The sequence below is a fragment of the Rousettus aegyptiacus genome, unplaced genomic scaffold (assembly GCF_014176215.1).
Source record: "Rousettus aegyptiacus isolate mRouAeg1 unplaced genomic scaffold, mRouAeg1.p scaffold_m13_p_20, whole genome shotgun sequence".
In the NCBI taxonomy this organism is placed as follows: Eukaryota; Metazoa; Chordata; class Mammalia; order Chiroptera; family Pteropodidae; genus Rousettus; species Rousettus aegyptiacus.
The window spans coordinates 374,718-392,918 of NW_023416296.1; the positions used below are offsets into that span (position 1 = coordinate 374,718).

At 70.6% G+C, this 18,201-nt stretch overlaps 1 protein-coding gene across 1 annotated transcript; it reads right to left on the reverse strand.

The window, feature by feature from the left end:
- Positions 1 to 241: 241 nt before the first annotated feature.
- On the reverse strand, positions 242 to 17,776 carry COL6A1 (collagen type VI alpha 1 chain). Its single transcript, XM_016143550.2, has 35 exons — positions 17,575 to 17,776; positions 16,817 to 16,946; positions 15,225 to 15,425; positions 14,242 to 14,401; positions 14,009 to 14,137; positions 13,899 to 13,919; positions 13,761 to 13,781; positions 13,632 to 13,676; positions 13,024 to 13,077; positions 12,563 to 12,607; positions 12,431 to 12,457; positions 12,213 to 12,239; positions 12,090 to 12,134; positions 11,826 to 11,879; positions 11,587 to 11,649; positions 11,220 to 11,282; positions 11,045 to 11,098; positions 10,922 to 10,957; positions 10,696 to 10,758; positions 9,504 to 9,566; positions 6,501 to 6,563; positions 5,962 to 6,024; positions 5,552 to 5,602; positions 5,375 to 5,410; positions 4,781 to 4,843; positions 4,577 to 4,642; positions 4,035 to 4,070; positions 3,689 to 3,725; positions 3,414 to 3,422; positions 3,182 to 3,315; positions 2,871 to 2,980; positions 2,593 to 2,776; positions 2,338 to 2,518; positions 1,718 to 1,747; positions 242 to 1,611 (listed from the first exon to the last, which is right to left on the reverse strand). Exons 1-35 carry the CDS (start codon positions 17,669 to 17,671, stop codon positions 992 to 994), a joined length of 3,081 nt encoding a protein of 1,026 aa, XP_015999036.2. The 5' UTR covers positions 17,672 to 17,776; the 3' UTR covers positions 242 to 991.
- Positions 17,777 to 18,201: the final 425 nt, after the last annotated feature.

Sequence of the window (18,201 nt, forward strand, 5' to 3'; positions counted from 1 at the left end):
CTGGTGGGCGCATGTGCCCCCGGATGACGGCCCAGCCACTGAAGCTGACCCCGATATCAGCCATCTGGTCCCAAGCGCATCTGCGTGTGACAGGAATCCAGGGGGAGCCTGCACCTGACACCCACTAATTCTACGCGGGGTGCTGCTCTCCGCAGAAGACGTGACGGGGGCACGGGGTGACGGGGACACGGGGTGACGGGGGAGGGCGGGGGTTTCAACCCCTTAGAGAGGCAGGCAGCGGGAGAAGAGAGAGAACCTTTATTTGGAAAATTTGCCGATGTGGTCATGGCTGAGAAAAACACAGAAGGATGTAAAAAATAAAACTAATGAATAAAGAGAGTCTTCTACAAAATGCAGAACCCACCACCGCCTGAGGCTGGTTCCGAGGGAAGAACATGGCTCTGTGCTGCCAGGCGGCCGCGGTGCCCAGGCCGCAGCGCCAGCAGGTGGGGTGCACGGGGGAGCACCTTTGCTGTCGAGGACTCGGTGGGGGAGACGCAGTTTTTTCTGCTGTGCTCTGGAGATGCTGGCCAGCGTTCCCACCCAGCCCTGAGCTCTGGGGCCCGAGGCTGCGGGACCCCGCTGGGCGGTGAGCGCTGGGACCCCCAGGAGAGGCGTCCACTCATGGGGCTCCTGTTAAGAAGCCCTGGCGACCCTGGCCTTCCGCCGTGAGCTGCGCAGCAGACTGACTGTGCGCGATGGATGGTGAGCGGAGGGCTCTGGCACCGGGGAGGGGGGCTGGGGGCAGTAAATGACACCCCCGCAAAGAAGGGAAACAGACTAAGGGATCCGACCGGCTGGGGGCGGGACTGCCGAGGTTCCAGGCGTTTCCTCGTGTGGTGAGTGGGTTAGGGGTGTGTTGGGGGGGGTGGGGGGGGAGACACCCTCGCAGGGGGCGGGGACAAAGCACGTGGCAGAGTTTCAAGCTTTTCCTTTAGAAACTCTGGGCGGTCGCCCTTGGGAGTCCGGCCCATGCGCGTGGCTCCGGCCGCTAGTCCTGCGCCACCTTCCTGGATACCGTCTGGTAGAAGACGCCGCCCAGCAGGGCCTGGTAGCTGGGCACGCGGAACAGGTGGCGCTCGCCGTAGGCCGCGTCGTACTCGGCCGCCTTGCCGGTGACCAGCACGCGGATGTGGGGCTCGTTCACGCGCTGGCCCACCGCCAGCACGAAGACCTCGATGCCCGCCTGCTGCGCTTCCTGCACGGCCTTCTCGATGGCCGCGTCCGTGGCGCCCTGCGAGTTGCCGTCGGAGAAGAGCAGCAGCCTCTTCCTGGCGGGGCCCGACGACGCCTCGCGGTAGAAGCGCGTCACGAAGCCCAGGGCGTCGTTGACGTCGGTGGCGTCGTTGAAGAAGGGCATGGCGTCCACGGCGCTGGCCAGCACGGTGTAGTTGCTCAGGAACTGCAGGGCCGCGCGCTCCGGCCGCTGCTGCCCGCGGCCGCTGTACTGCACCACGGCCACGCGCACCTCCTGCGCCGGGGCCGCGCGCGCGCCCAGGAAGCGCTCGGCCAGCCGCTTGGCGAAGCGCTTGGTGGTCTCGAAGTTGTGGCTGCCCACGCTGGCCGAGCCGTCCAGCAGGATGGTGATGTCGGCGGGCGAGGAGAACTTGACTGTGGACGCGGGGGCGTCAGCGCGTGGCAGCGCCCCCCAACGGCGTGACCCCGGGCTACCCCGGACCCCCCCCCCGCCGGCGCCCCGCCTACACCCGCTACTCACTTGGGCAGGTGTAATCCGGACATTTCTTGTCTGTAAAAGAGAGAGACCCGGCGCGGCATGAACCCAGCGACGGGAGGGACGCTGTCCCATCCGCAACCCCCAACCAGGTGACCCCGGCGCATCTCCATGGAGGGCACGATGTGGCCTCGCGCACAGGGGGCGCTGCTGAACGCCTGGTCGGGCCCTACCCGGCGCGCTCCGCCCCACCAGGAAGGGGTGACCCCTTATTCGCGGTGGGCCTTCGAGGGGATAAAACGGTCCCCCGGGCACCGTTCCGTAGTCCTCGGACCACCCCAGTGAGGGGTAGGGCGGAGTCTCGACCCCCTCTGAGAATGGGGAAATCGAGGCTCCGGGAGGAGACAGGATGGCCTGAGGGTCACAGGCTGTGGCATGCCGTCCCGACGCCACGCTGTACCCTGGCAGTGCTGACCACGTGCCCGGTGGGTGCGGAGAAGGCCCAGGTCTGTGGCCAGCAGTTCTCTAGCTGTCAACCAGCGGCCCGCACACCCTGGGAGAGCCCCGCCCCTGGCCCCGCCCACCGACCTGCCCGGACCGCGGCCCCGCCCCTGGCCCCGCCCCACGGGCCTGTTGGCAGCCGCCCGCCGGCGCCCCGCACCCACCTATGCAGATGTGGGCGGTGATATTCTTCAGGAAGGTGTCCTCCAGGAGCTCCGCGTAGTTCTCCTTGACCAGCGAGATGCCCGGCCGGCCCTGGGATGCCAGGCCTTGGCAGGAAATGACATTGAGCTGGTCAGAGCCCGCGACGAAGCCGAACACGTCCTTGATGCCCACGGAGACCACCTGAGGGGAGGACAGGTCAGGGCGGCCGCTGCACACTGCCCCACGGTCCGGGGTGCGCGTGGACGTGGCCCCACCTGGATGTCGGGGCCGCAGAGCACGCTGAGCGGCGTGGTGTCCCTCTGGGTGTCCGAGCGGCCGTCGGTGATGACCAGGGCGATCCGGTTGTTCGGGGTGGGCGGCAGGAGCCGGTTCCGCGTGTACTGCAGCGCCTCGCCCGTGAACGTGCCGCCTGCCATCCACTGCAGCTTCTTGATGGCTCTGCGGGGCCACAGCACAGGCTTGGTGCGGGGGGGGGGGGGGGGCCCGGGCGGGCTCCCGCGGAGGGCAGGGGGCGGCCGAGCGGCACACTCACTCCTTGAGCTCCTGTGCGTTCCTGATGTTGGGGTCCCTCATGTCCACGTGCTCCTGCATCTGGTTGTGGCTGTACTGCACCACGCCCGCGTGCGACTGCCCGGGCTGGAACTGCAGGGACCGGCGCCCAGTCAGGACGCCCCGCTGCTGGCTGCCCTCTGGGGCCAGAGGGCCGAGGCCACGCCCACGTCGAGGGGCGTGGCTTCTGAGAAACGCACCCCGTCTCCCAGGGCCCCCAGCACCCGCCCGGCGCCTTGGCTGGGTGTCAGGACAGAGCCTCCCTTGGAGCATGTGGGCCAGGGTGGGGCGCACCTTGACCAGCTCGTCGCGGCTCAGCCGGTCGATGACCTTGATGATGAACTCCTTGGCGATCTCAAAGTTGTGCAGCCCGATGCTCTCGGAGCTGTCCAGCACGAAGAGGATGTCGATGGGGCCACACTTGCACTCTGCGGGGGGATGGGCGCCACTCTGTAGCCCGGGCGGAGGGGGCACAGCCCCGCCACCCAAGGGGGCATCCGCCGGAAGCTCAGAAAGCAACACTCACCACAGCAGGCTGGGGAAGAGGGGAAAGAGATTAGGGGGCATCGAGACCCCCAGCCGCGCCCGAACCCTACTGCCAGCTCCCTGCCTCCTGGGCCTCCTCCCCATGGGTGCCGAGGGTGGTGCTGGGGGCGAGGGCGGCTGAGCCCCTAGCCCCCGGGGACGTCTCATGGGCAGGCACACGCCGGGCCCTGCTGCGCGCTTCCCCGCCATGAGACCCCTGAGCAGAGGACGTGTCCTTTCTACTTAAGACGGCCCCTCAAAGACGAAGACACTCACAGCACATCTTCATGATGATGTCCAGGATCTCGCATTCCTGGGGAAGCAAAGGGCCGAACTGACCCGCCGTCCAGCGAGCGCTGCCCCGGCCTGCCGGGGTGAGGCTGGCCCTCTGGGTCACCCTGCCCTGGGGCCCGAGCCTGGCTTGGGTGGGCAAGGGGCTCTCACTTCCCAGGGTGTGGCCTGCTCTGCCCGTAGGCCCCCGCTTCCAAGCATGTGGCTGCCCCGTGTCCCCCTGTGGCCGCCCCGTGTCCCTCCGGTACCCATCATGCGTATGCATTGCTGTCGGGGGTTCCCTTGGCCGGAGTGGCCGGCCCCTGAGGCCATTTGCAGACTCTCCACTTACGTCCGGTCCTGGTGGTCCCATGTGTCCTGGGGGGCCCTGTCAGAGCAAGGGTGGGGGAAGGGTTGGAGGCCACCCTGCAGCCCTGATGGGTCTGACAGGGCCCCGGCAGCCCCCTGTGGCCCACCTCCCCCAGGACCCCTGAGCGCCAGGGGCTGCGAGGCTCCTGTGCATTATGGGCTGGGGGAGCACCAGAGCCGGCTGTGTCCCCTCCAACGACCGTCCAACGCAGCCCCCCGCCTGGGACCCTGGGCGAGGCCCGCTCACACTGGCTGCCCGGGAGGTCCTCCTGTTTATCTCAGAGGGTCAGCCTCGACGGGCAGGGGGCCAGACCTGGGCTCTGCTGTGTTCCTGTCACCGTCACCTGGTGGCCGCCCCCAGCTGCTCCCCACTTACCACCCCCTGTGCACCCTCCAGCCCCACCCGTCAAAGCCCCAGCCTCCCAGGCCTTCCCCGGACACTGGCTCCCCAAACTCCCTGCCGGCCCTCCTCCCCTGCCGCGGCCTCAGAGCCCCGACGTGCCCTGCCCTGCCCGCCACACTCGCCTGAAGGCCTTCCGGGCCCCGGTACCCCTTTGCGCCTTTGGCGCCACGGGGCGAAACGTCGTTGTTCTGGAAGGAAACAGCATGTCACAGGCTCAGCCACGTGCCCGTCCCCTGTCCCCCGTCCCCCGTTCCCTTGGCGGCCACAGGTCCTGGAGGCCGAGGCCGGCTGGGATGTTACCGCATTCGGGGGAGGGCTGCACTCACGTCCTCTCCAGGGTCCCCAGCTTCTCCCTCGTCCCCCTTGAGGCCGGGGTAGCCTTTGGTACCCTGCAGGTGACAGGGAGGCACGTGGTTAGAGGGTGCAGAGCCCCGAGTGGGCGCGTGCGGGTGCAGGGACCGGCCGCGTCCTCCGGGCGTCCAGCCAGGCCCCGAGGCAGCCTGGCTGTCGCCTTTCTCCTCAGGTGGTCTGTTTAAATCGGCGCACGAAGATGCACAAGCCTTTCATTTCCTTTCGAGAAGCAGAAGTTTTAAGAGGAGAAAGACAGCGGAGGTCTCGTCCGCTCACCCCGCCCCGTACACCCTTCCTGGGGAGGCCGAGCGCAGGCCAGAGGACGCCCTAAGTTTAGGGGAATCGGGTGCAACGCCGCCCCCGTGCACCCCGAGGGCACGTCGGGCACTGGGCCGTGTGGGGACCCCCACAGGCGGAGACATGTGGGCGGGGCCGTGGTGACGCGCTGGGCGAGGGCGCGGGTGGGTGCGCACGCGCCCGCGGCCGTGTTGGGCGGGCCGTGGTGACGCGCTGGGCGAGGGCGCGGGTGGGTGCGCACGCGCCCGCGGCCGCGTGGTGGCTGTACTCACGTTCACGCCGGGCGGACCCCTGCTGCCCGGATATCCCTGTAGGGGGAGGGGGCGTCACGCCAGGCTCTGACACAGGCCCCCACGGACAGTCCCAGCCACCAACGCCAGGGTCCCGCCTGCCGGCCCGGGTGTGCCCGGCGGGCCCAGGGGACGGTGGGCGGGGGATGGGGCACTCACGGGAAAGCCAGGGAACCCTTCGGTGCCGTTTCCGGGGGGGCCGTCTTCACCCTGGGGGAGCAGACCACGTCCCGTCACTGGGGGACACCTCTGCACAGCGGGGGCACAGGAGGGGCGCCCGAGGGTCCCCCAGCAGCCTGGAAGGCATCTCTCAGCTTGGGCTGCCCTGTGGCTGTCATGCCCACCTCTCCCGGGACCTCGGAGCAGGTGGCCAGGCAAAGCATGCCTGTGCTTGCGGCCTGTGGTGGCCACAGACACTGAGGGACAGTCACCTGCGGAGGACCCTCCTTGTCCGGTCAGACTGGGACCCTCACGCCCCACAGCCAGGGGGCTGCACCGGGGCCTCCGGGGGTCTCGGGCAGCCACATGCCACCCCTCCGGGGCCCCGGGCCCTCAGGCCCATCACTCACCCTTTCGCCCATCAGCCCGGGGTCTCCGGGGGGTCCTGCAGGCCCCGGGGGGCCTCGGGCACCCTAAGGAGGAGAGGAGGGGGTTTGAGGAGAGTGAGCAGGCGCCGCTGGGAGGAGGCAGGAGGGAGACGAGGGGAGGCGGCGGCTCGCCGTGGCCAGCGGCAGGCGCCCCAGCGGGGCGGCCCCGGGCTCGGAGGACACGTGGCCGCCTGCGCCCACCCGGGGCACCCAGGGCGCAAGCAGAAACGGACGGGGACCCGCGGAGAACCCAGAGACCGGCGGACCCCACCGCGGCGGCCGTCCCGAGCACAGGTCGGCATGCTGGGACATCGTGAGGCCCGAGGACAAGGCTCACAATAAAGACAGAAATGTCTTGGCGTCAGATCCACGGGGGGCACGTGCGGGGCAGGGGAAAGCGGCCGGAGGGGGCGGACGCGTCCGTCTCGGGCCGCGGTGCGGCTCCGTCCAACTTCAGCCCTCCCGCTTCCCCCGCACTCCCCCGGGGCCCGGGGTCGGGGCCAGGCGCGGAGGGCACTCACCTCAAGCCCCGGGGGCCCCTCGTCACCTCGGTACCCTTTGGGTCCAATGGGGCCAGCATCGCCCTGCAGAGAGAGGGACGGGCCTGCTGGGGCCTGTGTCTGCGCCCCACGGACCCCCTGACCCCACTTACTGGCCGGCCGCGTCCACGCCCCCCTGTGCACGCGCACTCCGCGGCCTGCCGCACGAGCGCCCCTCACCCGGCCTCTCCCAGCCCCCGGCCAGCGGCCAGGAGGCCTCTGCCGTCCTGCTCCCCACCACGGCCACGCCACTCCGGCTGCACCCGGCTCCTGGCTGCCACCATGGCTGGGGTGTGGGCTGGGAGTGGGCTGTCCCCAGTGGGGTCAGGGTCTGGAGTAACACAGGGACCCCCCCCCCCCACTCCAGAGTCAGCTGCCGCCAGCACGACCAGGCCCCCTGCCCCATCTGTCCAGCTCAGACACCCGGAGACTGGCTGCATGTGGTCCCGCGGGGGCGGGCGCCAGCCGGCCCGGGGCGGGCTCATGTGTCGGCGTCTGGAGCAACCGCTTAAGGGCGGCCGGCCAGCAGGGCCGAGGCCACTCAGTCGGCTCCACCGTCCGGCGGCCCCTGGGCTCCTGTCTGCGGGGGCAGAAACGGGACCTGCAGCGGGGCCAGCCTGCCCCATGGTGACCGTGGCAGTCCCGGGGGGACATGCGCAGATGAGGGGCTTGGAATTGGGCGGGGAGCACTCAGCAGCCCACGAAGGCGGCTTCCGCGGGTGGCAGTGGGCTGGCCGCGCGCCAGTCAAGCCGGGCCACCTCGCGGCATACTCCAGGTGGCCGTGTCTGGAGCAGGACGCCCCGAACAGCAGAGCCACGGACGACCGGGAGGCGGTGTGGCGGAGCCTCCCGCGCCTCGTCTCGCTCCCCTGGGAAAACGAACGGCCACGTGGACGGCCGCAGAGGACGCTGCCCAGACCACGCTCGGCTCTGCCCAAAAGGGTCCCGGCTGTCACCTGAGCGGCGAAGTGCACACTGATGATCCCCTAAGTTTGCAAAGTGGGGGTACAGTCCCTACTTCAGGCCTGCGCGCTGACCGCTGACCGGGGCTGGACGGGCGTGTTCGGCGCGTTTGCACGGGGGACGCCCTGCGGCCGGACGGCCAGGAGAGCCCGCCCCGACCGCCGTCTGTCCGCGCCGTGTGTGAGAACGGCGGGCCCACACCCACCCTCACGCTTTTCCTAGGGTTCCAGAAGACACCGGACGCGAGGTTGAGGGCAGAGCCCTGCGAGAGCCCCGCTGCGGTCCTGGGCGCTACCCGCCTCCGCTCGGCTCCAGGGCCTGTGTGTGGCCCAGGCCCCCGAGCCTCCCTGTGCCTGAGCCGCCCCCTCCTGACTGCCGGCTACCCCCACGGCCTAGCCCCGGGGACAGCCCCGGGGACAGCCGGCTCCCGGCGGGCTCAGCCGGCTCCCGGCGGGCTCAGCCTGCGACTCGCGAGGTGTCCCTGAGGGGCCCTGCGGCCCGGCCTCTCCGTCACCGGCCAGGAGGACTGGCCAACGGTCCGGGCCTGTCGTGGGTGCGGCTGCTTTCTCAGTTTTAAATTTCTTCTTTCTTGAAACTCTAATTCCAAATTTGTCTCCAAAAGAAAAGCCACCAGAAACTCGAGGCCACATGCCAAGCCCCAGCAGCGCCTCAGGCTCGGCCCTCCGAGGTCGGCCTGCGTCCCAGCTCGCGCCTGGAGCCCCCGACCCCACTGCCCCCCCTCCTGACCCTCGGAGCTCCCCAGGCCGAGCCTCCGCCACTCCTGCCCCGCCGTCCCCCCGCAGGAGGGACAGCCGGTGTGAAGCCGGCAGCCCCACTGCAGACCCGTCCCAGCGGCCACTCCAGGGGGGGCCTGGGGGGGCCCAGGGCAGGGGGGTGCAGGAGGGGGACGACCCCGGGGGGCCCTGCGGCAGGGGCGGGGACACCTGGCCAGCCCTTAGGGCGGCACACACAGTTCCGGGTCTGAGGCACAGGGCACGAGGCAGAGCCGGGAGCCCCTCTCTGCACAGGGCACCCCGGCAAGAGGCCTGGGACAGCAGGGTACCCCGTGATGGGCCGGGAAACGGCCCGTAGGTCTGGGGACAAACGCTTGTCTCAGGCCAAGGGCGGAGCCGGTCACTGAAGACGTGGCGGACGGCGAGTCCCCATGGGAACGCACCTTTGACCACAGGGCACTCAGCCCAGCTGCTGCTCCCAAGGATGGCGGCCCCCCCGCCCCCGGGAGGTGGCAGTGTGGGGCGGGGCCCCTGGCTGGACCCGTCAGTGCGAGTGGACATCGGCCCCTCCCCAGCCAGTATGTCCTTGTCACGTAGCCTGTTTCATTCATGTTCTTACAAACATATCTGTCCCCACGCCGGACGGCCACACCCCCCGCAGGACCAGGCTCTGAAGGGGCTCAGCAGGCCTGTGCACCCGCCTGCCAGCGCCCCCCCAGGGTCCGCCCGGGCCTGAGGGGGCCCCACACGCCTGTGCCACCGCGAAGCTGGCCACCAGGGGGTCACCGGCACCCGTGGCCTCGCCCGGCGGCCTTCGACGAACCACAGCGGCTCACTGCCCATCCTTCGGGCCAGCGCTGGCCACCTGTCCCCAAGGCTGCCACCCTCTGCGTGTAACGCCCCAGCTAGGCGGGCGGCCGTCCCGAACCCCCTGATTCCCACCCCCACAGCCCTTCTCCAGCGCGAGCCAAGCCAGGCAACCCCCCAGCCCCCTCTGAGGGCAGAGCTCGAGGTGGGGTGCAGTGGGGGTTCTGCTCACTCAGCTCCGTGTCCTTCTAGGTGCCCACAGATGACAAGGGGCCCCTCCATGTATGCTGGCACCTGGGGAACACAGGAGCTGGCCCCGCCCTCACCATCGACACCCCACCACCCCGGCTGGCTCTGGCCCCCACACCCCATGGTCTCCCACGCCGCACCCCGTACCGGACAGAAGCCACCCTGCAGAGCTGCGGGGCTGGAGTCCACACCTGCCCCCCGCCCCCCCGCTCCCCGCGGCCCGGCTTCCTACCGGGTCTCCAGGGACGCCGACCGGGCCCTCTCGCCCCTGGTCACCTGGGGGTCCAGCTTCGCCCTGGGAAAGAAGAGCCGTTTGGTGTGGGGGTCGGCGAGGCCTGGGGGCCAGAGACGAAGACTCGCCCCCCCCATCGTGCGCCCCACACGCTTTGTCCTCACACCTCCCGCCAGGCTGAGCTGAGCGACCTGGGGGTTCGGGAGGCCAGCTGGAGGCCAGCCGCCCCTCCTCGCGCCCCTGGGGGCCTGGAGCCCCTCCGTCTGCAGGGGGCGACTCCCCGAGGTGGGGCCCGGCCTGGGAGGCGCCAGAGCCACGTCCACTGCAGGTGGCTGTGGGAGACCCAGCCCCCCTCCCGACCCCTGGCCTTGGGCTGAGCTCGCTGCCCCCGTCGGGTGCCCGGACCCGGGTCCGAAGGCGGGAGGGGCATTGTGGCCGGCCCCAGTGGGCATGGCGGGAGGGACCGTGGGGTCTGGCGTGCCGTCCGGTCCTGGGGGCGAGGCGCACATCGCCCGGGGGCAGCAGGAGCAGAGGCCCGGCCCACACCTGGGGCTGGGAGGCCGGCGTCCGTCCCCTGAGCCCGGGGTGGTGGGGAGCAGCCCGTGCCCCCTGAGCAGGCATGGGGTCGGCCGGGGGCCTCCCTCGGGTCCCACAAAGCCCTGGCACTGACTGCATGGCCACCACTTCCCCAGGCTGTCCACGGATGGGCGCAGCTCTGTCTGCAGGGGCCGGTGGTGGAGATGCCCAGTGTGCGGCGGGGGTGTGCAGGGGGCCGGCCAAGGACACCCCAGCCCGCGGGAAAGCCGAGCAGCTGCGGGGGTGCCGGGAGCTGGGGGGCTGGGTGAGGGGCCCGCGGGGGCGGGGACACAGCACCAGGTCTTGTCCCCAGGAAGCGCCTGTGCCCAGGGGTGTCATGTGAATTCCAGGCCTGTTTCTGGGGGAACAGGTCCTCGGGCCAAGGAGACAGACCCCACACTCTGCTCTGAGCCTGGTCCAGGCCGGGCGCCCTGCCCCCCGAGGTGCCGGCCGGGCGCGGCTGCTGCGTGTCCTGGGCTGGGCTCTCTTGGGGACTCAGGTAAGGGTGAGGGTGAGGGCCACTTGCAACCTGGGCCAGGGGCTCGTGGCCTCTGCCCTGTGTCTGACCGCCTGGCCCCCCTGGGCTCGCCCCCAGGGCCTCGCTTAACAAACTCACCGGGTCTCCTCGCGGGCCCCGCCCGCCGGGGGTGCCTCGGGGGCCTCTCTCCCCAGGGCCGCCCTGTGTGGAGAGAGCAGAGGGTGGGAGGCTGCAGCCCGGGGCCACCGCGGGGGGGCCCCAGGCCAGGGTGCCAGGCCGCCGCCCCAGCAGGACCCTCGCGGGCGACAGGGCCCCACGTGCCACGGAACGGTCAGGCCGAGCGCCGAGGGCCGCCCCGACTCACCCTTTCTCCTGGGGGGCCGTCTGGGCCTGCGTTTCCCTGGACACGGGGATGAACAGGAGCGTTAGTTTGGGACTGGACCGCCCTGAGCCTCGGGGAGGGGGGCAGGCTGAACATGGGGCTCACCTCGTCGCCAGCCTCGCCTTTCTCTCCGGGGGGTCCTGGCTCTCCCGGCTCTCCCTGCGGGGACAAGCACTTATCCATCTCCGGCCCCCGGTCCCCGCAGCCCTCCCCGGGTCTGGGCTCCCCGGGCCTGGGCCCCCCGGCCCTGCTGTGGCGGGAGGCGGGGGAGGACACTTACCTCATCTCCGGGGGGCCCTGTGCTCCCCTGCCTCCCAGGCTCCCCGTCAGCTCCAGGCTCCCCCTGGAAAGACCAGGAGGGTTGGCCACGCCCAGCCCGTCCTGGGCCAGTGACCCCGTGCCGCCCTCCCTCACCCAGACTCCGGGCCTCCCCCACCACCCACGTCTCTACACGACCGCAGGTTGTACCCCCACAGGGTCCACCGTTCTCAGAGCGGCCCAGGTGCCCGGCAGGTGACTTGCTCGCTGGACCTGGCCTTTGGGGACGTCCCCTGGGACCGCGCGGAGCATTCGCTCCCAGGAAGTCTCCTGACGTGACACTCGAAACGACGCAGTCCCGGCTAAGCCCCCAGGGACGGGCCACTAACCTTCGCTCCCTTCGGTCCGAATGCGCCTGCGTCGCCCTTGGGCCCGGGGGGGCCTTGAATACCCTGGGGGGAAGGTGGCAGAGGTCAGTCCATGGTCTTCACCCAGCAGCCATTGGGCCACAGCCCCGTGTGAGTCACCAGAAGCTGCTGACGCCTTCGAGTGCCCAGGGAAGGGTCTGAGCCGCTGTCACACCTGAGGACTCACGGTCTCAGCGTATGGGTGACAGAAGGCGACTTACGTCGAATCCGGGTGAGCCCTTGCAGCCTGGCAAGCCGGGGTACCCCGTCTCCCCCTGCAAAGGAAGGCAGGTGTGGCTCACCCAGCCCGGCCCGGGACGGCCCCGCCCAGGAGACCTCCGAGCTTGGCCAGACGGCTTGGGGGCCGCTGGGACCTCACTCGCTCCCTCCGAGGAGGCCCCCGTCTGCCACGTCTGGGGGCCCCGGCTTCGCCCACTGTCCGTGCCCTGAGCGTGCCCCGGCCCCCAGCACCCCGGGGGGCTCACCTTCATGCCGTCCATGCCGTCCACGCCACGCTTGCCCTTCTCGCCCTGCGAGGCACAGAGACCGCGGGTCAGACCGAGCCGGACAGAGGCCCCCGGGAGAACACGAGCCCACGCCACACTCACCTTATAGCCTTTGGGTCCCCTGGAGCCCTGCAGAGACAAGAGCGGGGTGAGGGGTCCCCGGAGACTGGCCTCATCCTCCCACCAGGGGTGGCCAGCCTCCCAGCCCCCCTGGGACAGGGGTGGCAGGTGCCCCCCGCCCCCGCCAGCGTCCTCGACCCCGTCCCCGCGAGGGGCTGCTCCGGCTCCGGGAGACGCGCCCCAAGTCTGCGCCCACTCACCTTCTCCCCGCGGCCCCCTTTTTCTCCCTACAGGCAGCAAGAGGGAATGGGCGTTGGTGAGGCCCCCGGCCCAGGCCGCGCTCAGCACCCCGGGCACCCTGGGCGCGGCCGGGTGGGGGAGGGGAGACGCACCTTCATTCCCTGGTAGCCGACAGGTCCCAGGTCCCCGGGCCGGCCCTGGAGCACAAAGGGGCTTCGTTAGGCACCCTGGGCGGGCGGCCCACCCACCGCCTGGCCTCCCACTGCCCGGCCCTGCCGTGAAGGCCCCAGCCCTGCTCCGGGGGCTTCTGGTGACAAGGGTCCCCCAGGAGCTCAGTGGGGCGTGGAGACACCGGCCGTGGCTGGGGTCCAGGTCTTGGGACTTTGCTGGCCAAGCCCCTGCCCGCCCCTGACAGCAGGCCAGGCCGTGGAGGCCCGAGGGGCCGGGGGGCCTCCTGGCGCGGCGTGGGGGAGGCAGGGCTGTGCCTGGCAGCCACTGTCCTTGCCCACGTGGGGGCCACGTCCTGCGACCCTGGTGCTCAGAAATCAGCCGTCCTTCTGGAAGTTTCCACAGCCAGGTCCCCCTCCCGCAGGGCCAGCAGCTCAGCACTCACGGGGTCTCCGGCTTCTCCTTTCTCTCCCGGGAGGCCGGGCTTGCCTCGCTCCCCCTGGGACACAGAGCAGGTCAAGGTCAGGGGAGCCTGTCCTGTGAGTTTCTGGGAGCTGGTGAAGGGACCCCGCTGCCCTGGGGGTGTTCAGGCGCCTTCCCCATCACTCGTGGCCCATTTTGGGGTCTGCGAGGCCAGGTGCATGTGCCCCACCCCCCACCCCTTCCGGCTGCCGTGCTGGGTTCCCAGGCAGTGGCACCAGCCCACAGAGCCCCGGGCTGGGAACCTGGGCCCCGAGCGCACGCCCCCCGCGGTCTGCGGAAGGCCCCCCTGCGGGAGCCAAGCGCTCAGGGACGCCTCAGGAAGGGCGCCTCCTCCACACAGGGAGCGGGCCACCCCCACGCCGGCCCTCCGCCACCGGGTCATCGGGGGGCCCCCTTGCCATCCCCACACCCAGCCCAGCGGCAGAAGCGCGGCGGGTGCTCAAGACGGCTGCGTGGGGCCCCGCCGTGTCCCTAACGCCTGGGGTGCCAGGCTGCAGGCACCCCTCGCCCACGCTCACGCGACGCCTGTCTCCCCCTTGGACGTAGGCGGGGCGGGGTACGGCTGCTCACCTCGTACCCGGGGTCACCCCGCGGTCCAGGTGGTCCTCTGGCGGGCTACAGAGCAGACAGGACAGTCAGCCCAGGACCGCGCCCCGGGGGGCCCAGGGGGCGGGGGGGGGGCGGGGGGCCCACACTCACCTGGCACTCGTAGGAGCAGCACTGCCCAGAAAGGAACAGAGTGACATGTCAGGACCGAGGCTCGGCCGCCGCGCCCGCCCGCGCTCGGGGCCGAGGCGGCGACGCCCTGGGAGGTGGGGGTGGGGAGGGGCGTCTTACCACTTGTTCCACGTTATTTTTCTGGAAATGAAGCGAGAAAGCCCAGTTAGTTCACGGCCGTGGCCGCGGGCGTGCGGCGCCGGAGGGGCGGGCGCGGGCGGGCCACTCACGATCATGTCGGTGATGGTGTCGATGGTCTGGCTGATGGTCTCCTCCGCGTCGCGGCTCTGCCCCCAGTCGGCCGCCGTGAAGTTGCGCCGGTACGTGTGGTCCGTGGCGATGATGCTCAGCCGCGGCTCCTGCGGCGGACGGGGGAGGGGAGGGTGTCGCGGGGGACGCCGGGGGGGCCGGGCCCCTCCGCCCCTCCCCTCGCCCTCCCGCCGGCCACGGGCGGGGCTCCCACCAGGTGGTCGGGCGTGATGGCCACTGAGAAGACTTTGACGCCCAGGTGCTTGGCCTCGTTCACGGCGTCCTCCAGGCCCCCGCATGGCTCCTTGTAGCCCTCCAGGGGGTGCCCGTCCGTCACTACGATCAGGTACTTGTTCTCCTTCAGGTGGGAGCCCCTGCAAGGCGGCGGGCAGAGTGAGACCTGGCCGGGCTCCCCAGCTCGCCTCTGAGCCTGTGGGGCCACAGAGCTGAGACCTGAAGATGGGAGGCGACCGGCAGGGGCCAGGCAGGGGCCAGGCAGGGGCCAGGCGCTGGAGGGAGGCCGGGACCCCGTCACCCCGGGACCCCGTCACACCCGCTGTAAAGCGGGCCGTGCCAAGGCCATGGAACACAAGGGCGTGCGGGTCACGTGTCGGCCGCGGGAGCCGCCCGGGTCCTCACGCTGCCTGAGGCGTCCTGGCACGGGGCCCAGACCCCGGACCACGGGCAGGGACGGCTGAACGCCTGTTCCCTGCGGCCGCGCCGAGCCATGGCCGGGAGCCAGCGCCCTCCGGTTGACGGCTGGCGGCTCACCACTGCCGGTGCCACCGAGTGTGCACAGCCAGCCCTGGGGACATCGGCGCTGTCACGGGGCCCCTGCCTCTGTGCCACCCCCTCTGTCCCTGTTGGTCTGTCTCTGACTGCAGACGTCACCCCTGCTCGGCCCAGGGGAGGCAGTGACCAGGCCTTCCGGCTCGAGATGATGACCAGCCCCGGGGAGGGACGAGGACATGCAAAGTGACCCTGGGCAGCTGGAGGGGCAGGCTGGGCAGCGGTCACTAAGACTGGTCCCGGGGGCTCTTGGTTTGGGCAGCCCCAGGGTCCAGCGCCTTTGAGTGACCGTGCCTGGGTCAGGAAGGTGGTGCACCATCTGGGGACGCTGGGCCCCGCGGCTCCCCAGGGGCCCGGCGCTGGCCAGAGGAGGGAGCCCGAGGCGGCGGGGTGGGGCGGGGCGCTCACCCCACCAGCAGCTCCTCCAGCCCCTTCTTGATGGCGCAGTCCGTGTAGGTCCCCTTGCCGAAGTACTTGACGGCGTCCACGCTGGCCTTGAGCGCGTCGCGGCCGGCGGGCATGCGCGTGAGCCCGCGGATGAGCTCCACCTCGTCGCTGTAGTGCAGCGCGCCCGCGTTCCACACCAGGTTGCGGTCGCAGCGGTAGTACCTGCGGGAGCGGCGGGTGAGCCGTGCGCCGCCGGCCCCGCCCGCTGTCCGTCCGGGGCGCCACGGGGCCGCCGCTCGCAGGACAGACTGCCGGCCCGCCGCCCGCGAGCTGGCCCTCGGCGCCGCCCGGAGACGCCGCGACGCTGGCCTGGGGCCGCGCGAGGGCCGCTGACCACCTGTCCCTGGCCTCCCGGGACCCGCCGAGCCCCTGCTTCAGTGAAGCGGGTGGACTGCCGCCGGTGGGGCGACGTGGCGGGGGACAGGGAGGGGCCAGCTCTAAGCGGGGCGCCGGCGAGCGGTCCCCACGGATCTGACTGGCTTCCCCTCTCTGCCCCGTGAGCTTGCGCCGGAAGCAATCAGGGTTTGCTCTGCGGGGGGCTGGGGGGTGACCTGTCCGGCGACAGAGGCTCCTGTGTTCGTGCTAATGGCAGCAATCGCAGGAGGAGCACGCTCACAGATAGGGAAACTGAGGCACTGGGAGGCTGAGGAAGGGGCCAAAGGCACATGGAAGGGGTGCTGGTCCACATGGCTGCCCCGCGACCCCTCCCCGAGGCGCCGTTTCTGCAGCCCCCAGCGTCCCGTGGCCGCCTGGGCTGGGCATTTGGGGTGAGTTCGCGGTTTCCGGTCCGTAGCCTTCTGCATCGGGCAACCACACCGTCTGTCTCTGTGGTCACTTTTGGGGGAGGAGGCTCAGGGCCCCGTCAGCGGGTCAGTAGGGACAGGGTGGGACTAGGGGTGGGGCCCTGCACAGGTAAGGGGAGAGGCGGGGTTCCAACTCGCGCCCCTCCCCCGCGCCTGCCTTTGTTGTGGGCGAGTCCTGCCCTTGGCCACGCCCACGGCTGGGGCTTATCCCTCCGCCCTCCCAGGGCGGCAGATCCGTCAGACAGATGCCGAGTGAGTGAACGGACGAGTGTCATGCCCAAACCGCCGTCCGAGCTGGTGACCCCTCCAGGCCCCTCCGACTGGGACACTGGGGACATTGGGTCCAGACACAGTTCCTGGCCATCCACCCGGGCAGCAGTGAGTGTCCGGACGCCTCCAGGCCCCGGGCAGGGCCTCAGGCCGACCTCCTAATCCTGGTCGGTCTGGGCTGGGAGGTGCAGCTCCTCGCCATGTTTGGGGTGCCGGGCACCCCGCATCACAGCACTGTGCCCTCGGCCCTCCCTGCCGGCTGGCGCCCTCACCCCTTTTCCTGAGTCTGCTTCATCTCGAGCCCTTCTCTGGCCCATCCGAACCACTGTGGACGTGGGGGGGGCGCGAGAGGCCAGGCCAGCACCTCCCTCCACAGACCCCGATGGGAAGCCGTGGCGGCCGGGCCTGCTGGACGTGGCGGGCGTGGCATCAGGCGGCCGGGGCCCTGGGCCCGCAGGGGAGGGGCGGGCGCGGTCCTACCTGTCGTTCAGGTTGTCTATGAAGCGCTTGGTGAAGGCCTTGACCTTGTCCACCAGGGCCCCATATGGCTTCAGCCTCAAGGCCACACTCTCGGAGGTGTCCAGCACGAAGAAGAGGTCCACGGGGCAGTCTGGGCCGAGGAGGGGGACGCAGCTGCTCACGGCTGTGCCCTCCAGGCCACGCTGGGGCCAGTTCGCCCACTTTCTCAGGCCGCTGCTCCACCCCCGCCGAGCCCAGCCGGCCCCACTACTCCGAGCGGCCCTCGTCAAGTGAAGGTGGTGCCCAGAGCAGTCGGGGTGACCGTGGGCCCCCACAGCAGCCCCGACGGTCCTGCCAGCCCTTGAGGGGACCCAAGCCAGTAACGCTGCCTTCTCGTTGGGCACAAGCTTCAGGAAAGGTGTGAGAGCAGGTCACTGCACGTCGGGACAGGCCGCCGGGCGGCCGTCAGAAGGAGTGGACCGAGGGGGAGAGGGGACGGCACTGGCCGCTGAGGCCGAGACCCTGCCACCCGATGGCGTCCTTCCTCCTGGCCAGGCTCTTCCCGCCTGGCGGCGGTGGCCGTGGCCCAGGGCCCTTGCTGGGGAACTTGCTGTGTCCACCAGGACTGGACACAGAGCTGGGGTGCTCCTCACCCCCACGGGGCCCCCTTCGACAAACCCCACATTAAGGGAAGGGGCCGGGGCTGCACCGGGCATCTGGTCCCCGCCCTGCGTCCCCGGCAGCTGGAGACGCGGTCGGAGGGCGGCAGGTCTGCTCACCTTGGAAGGCGACGGCCCTGTCGTTGGCCGGGAGGTCCTGCGCGGCGGCCCAGCCGGCCTGCAGCAGCAGGGGCAGCAGAGCGTGGGCCAGCCTCATGGCAGCGGCCTGCGTGTCACCATCGAGCGAGGGCAGGGGTCAGGATGGGCTGACGATGTGCAGAGAGAGAGACGTTGTCTGCCTTGCCGGAGCTACAGCCGGGCGGGGCGGGCCGGGGGCGGGCCGGGGGCGGGGCGGGCCGGGGAGGCGGGGCCGGCAGTCCGGGGTCCCGCGCCCAGGACACTCCTCGGCTAAGAGCTCCTTTCCCTCTGTCGGTGGGGACAGTGGTGCGCGTGAGCAGGGAACAGGAGTGAGGAAGAACTGCAGCCCCCGCCATGGCCCCGAACACCCTTGGGTGTTTCCAGTCCAGGGTGTTCACGCGAACTGATCTGCGTGTTGGCGGGTCCCTGTGCTGACCACTTTCCACAAGTGACATTGCTGCTGCTTAAGCGTTTCAAGCCCAGTGCTTTGCTGAGTTTCCGCGTTCAGTCAAACGCGCACTTGGAAAAGAAGTTTCACTTTTCACTGCGGCAAAACAAGTCAACCACTATGTATCCGTCTGGGGCCCCGCGGCTGGGCTCCAGATGTGG

What these genes read in the sequence shown, in the direction of transcription:
- COL6A1 (XM_016143550.2), bottom strand. Translation starts at nt 17,671, where the DNA reads ATGAGGCTGGCCCACGCTCTGCTGCCCCTGCTGCTGCAGGCCGGCTGG. An exon ending in ATAGACAACCTGAACGACAG is followed by an intron (nt 15,426 to 16,816) that starts GTAGGACCGCGC and finishes CCGCTCCCGCAG; the next exon opens with GTACTACCGCTGCGACCGCA. An exon ending in AAGGGGGCCGCGGGGAGAAG is followed by an intron (nt 12,240 to 12,430) that starts GTGAGTGGGCGC and finishes TTGTCTCTGCAG; the next exon opens with GGCTCCAGGGGACCCAAAGG.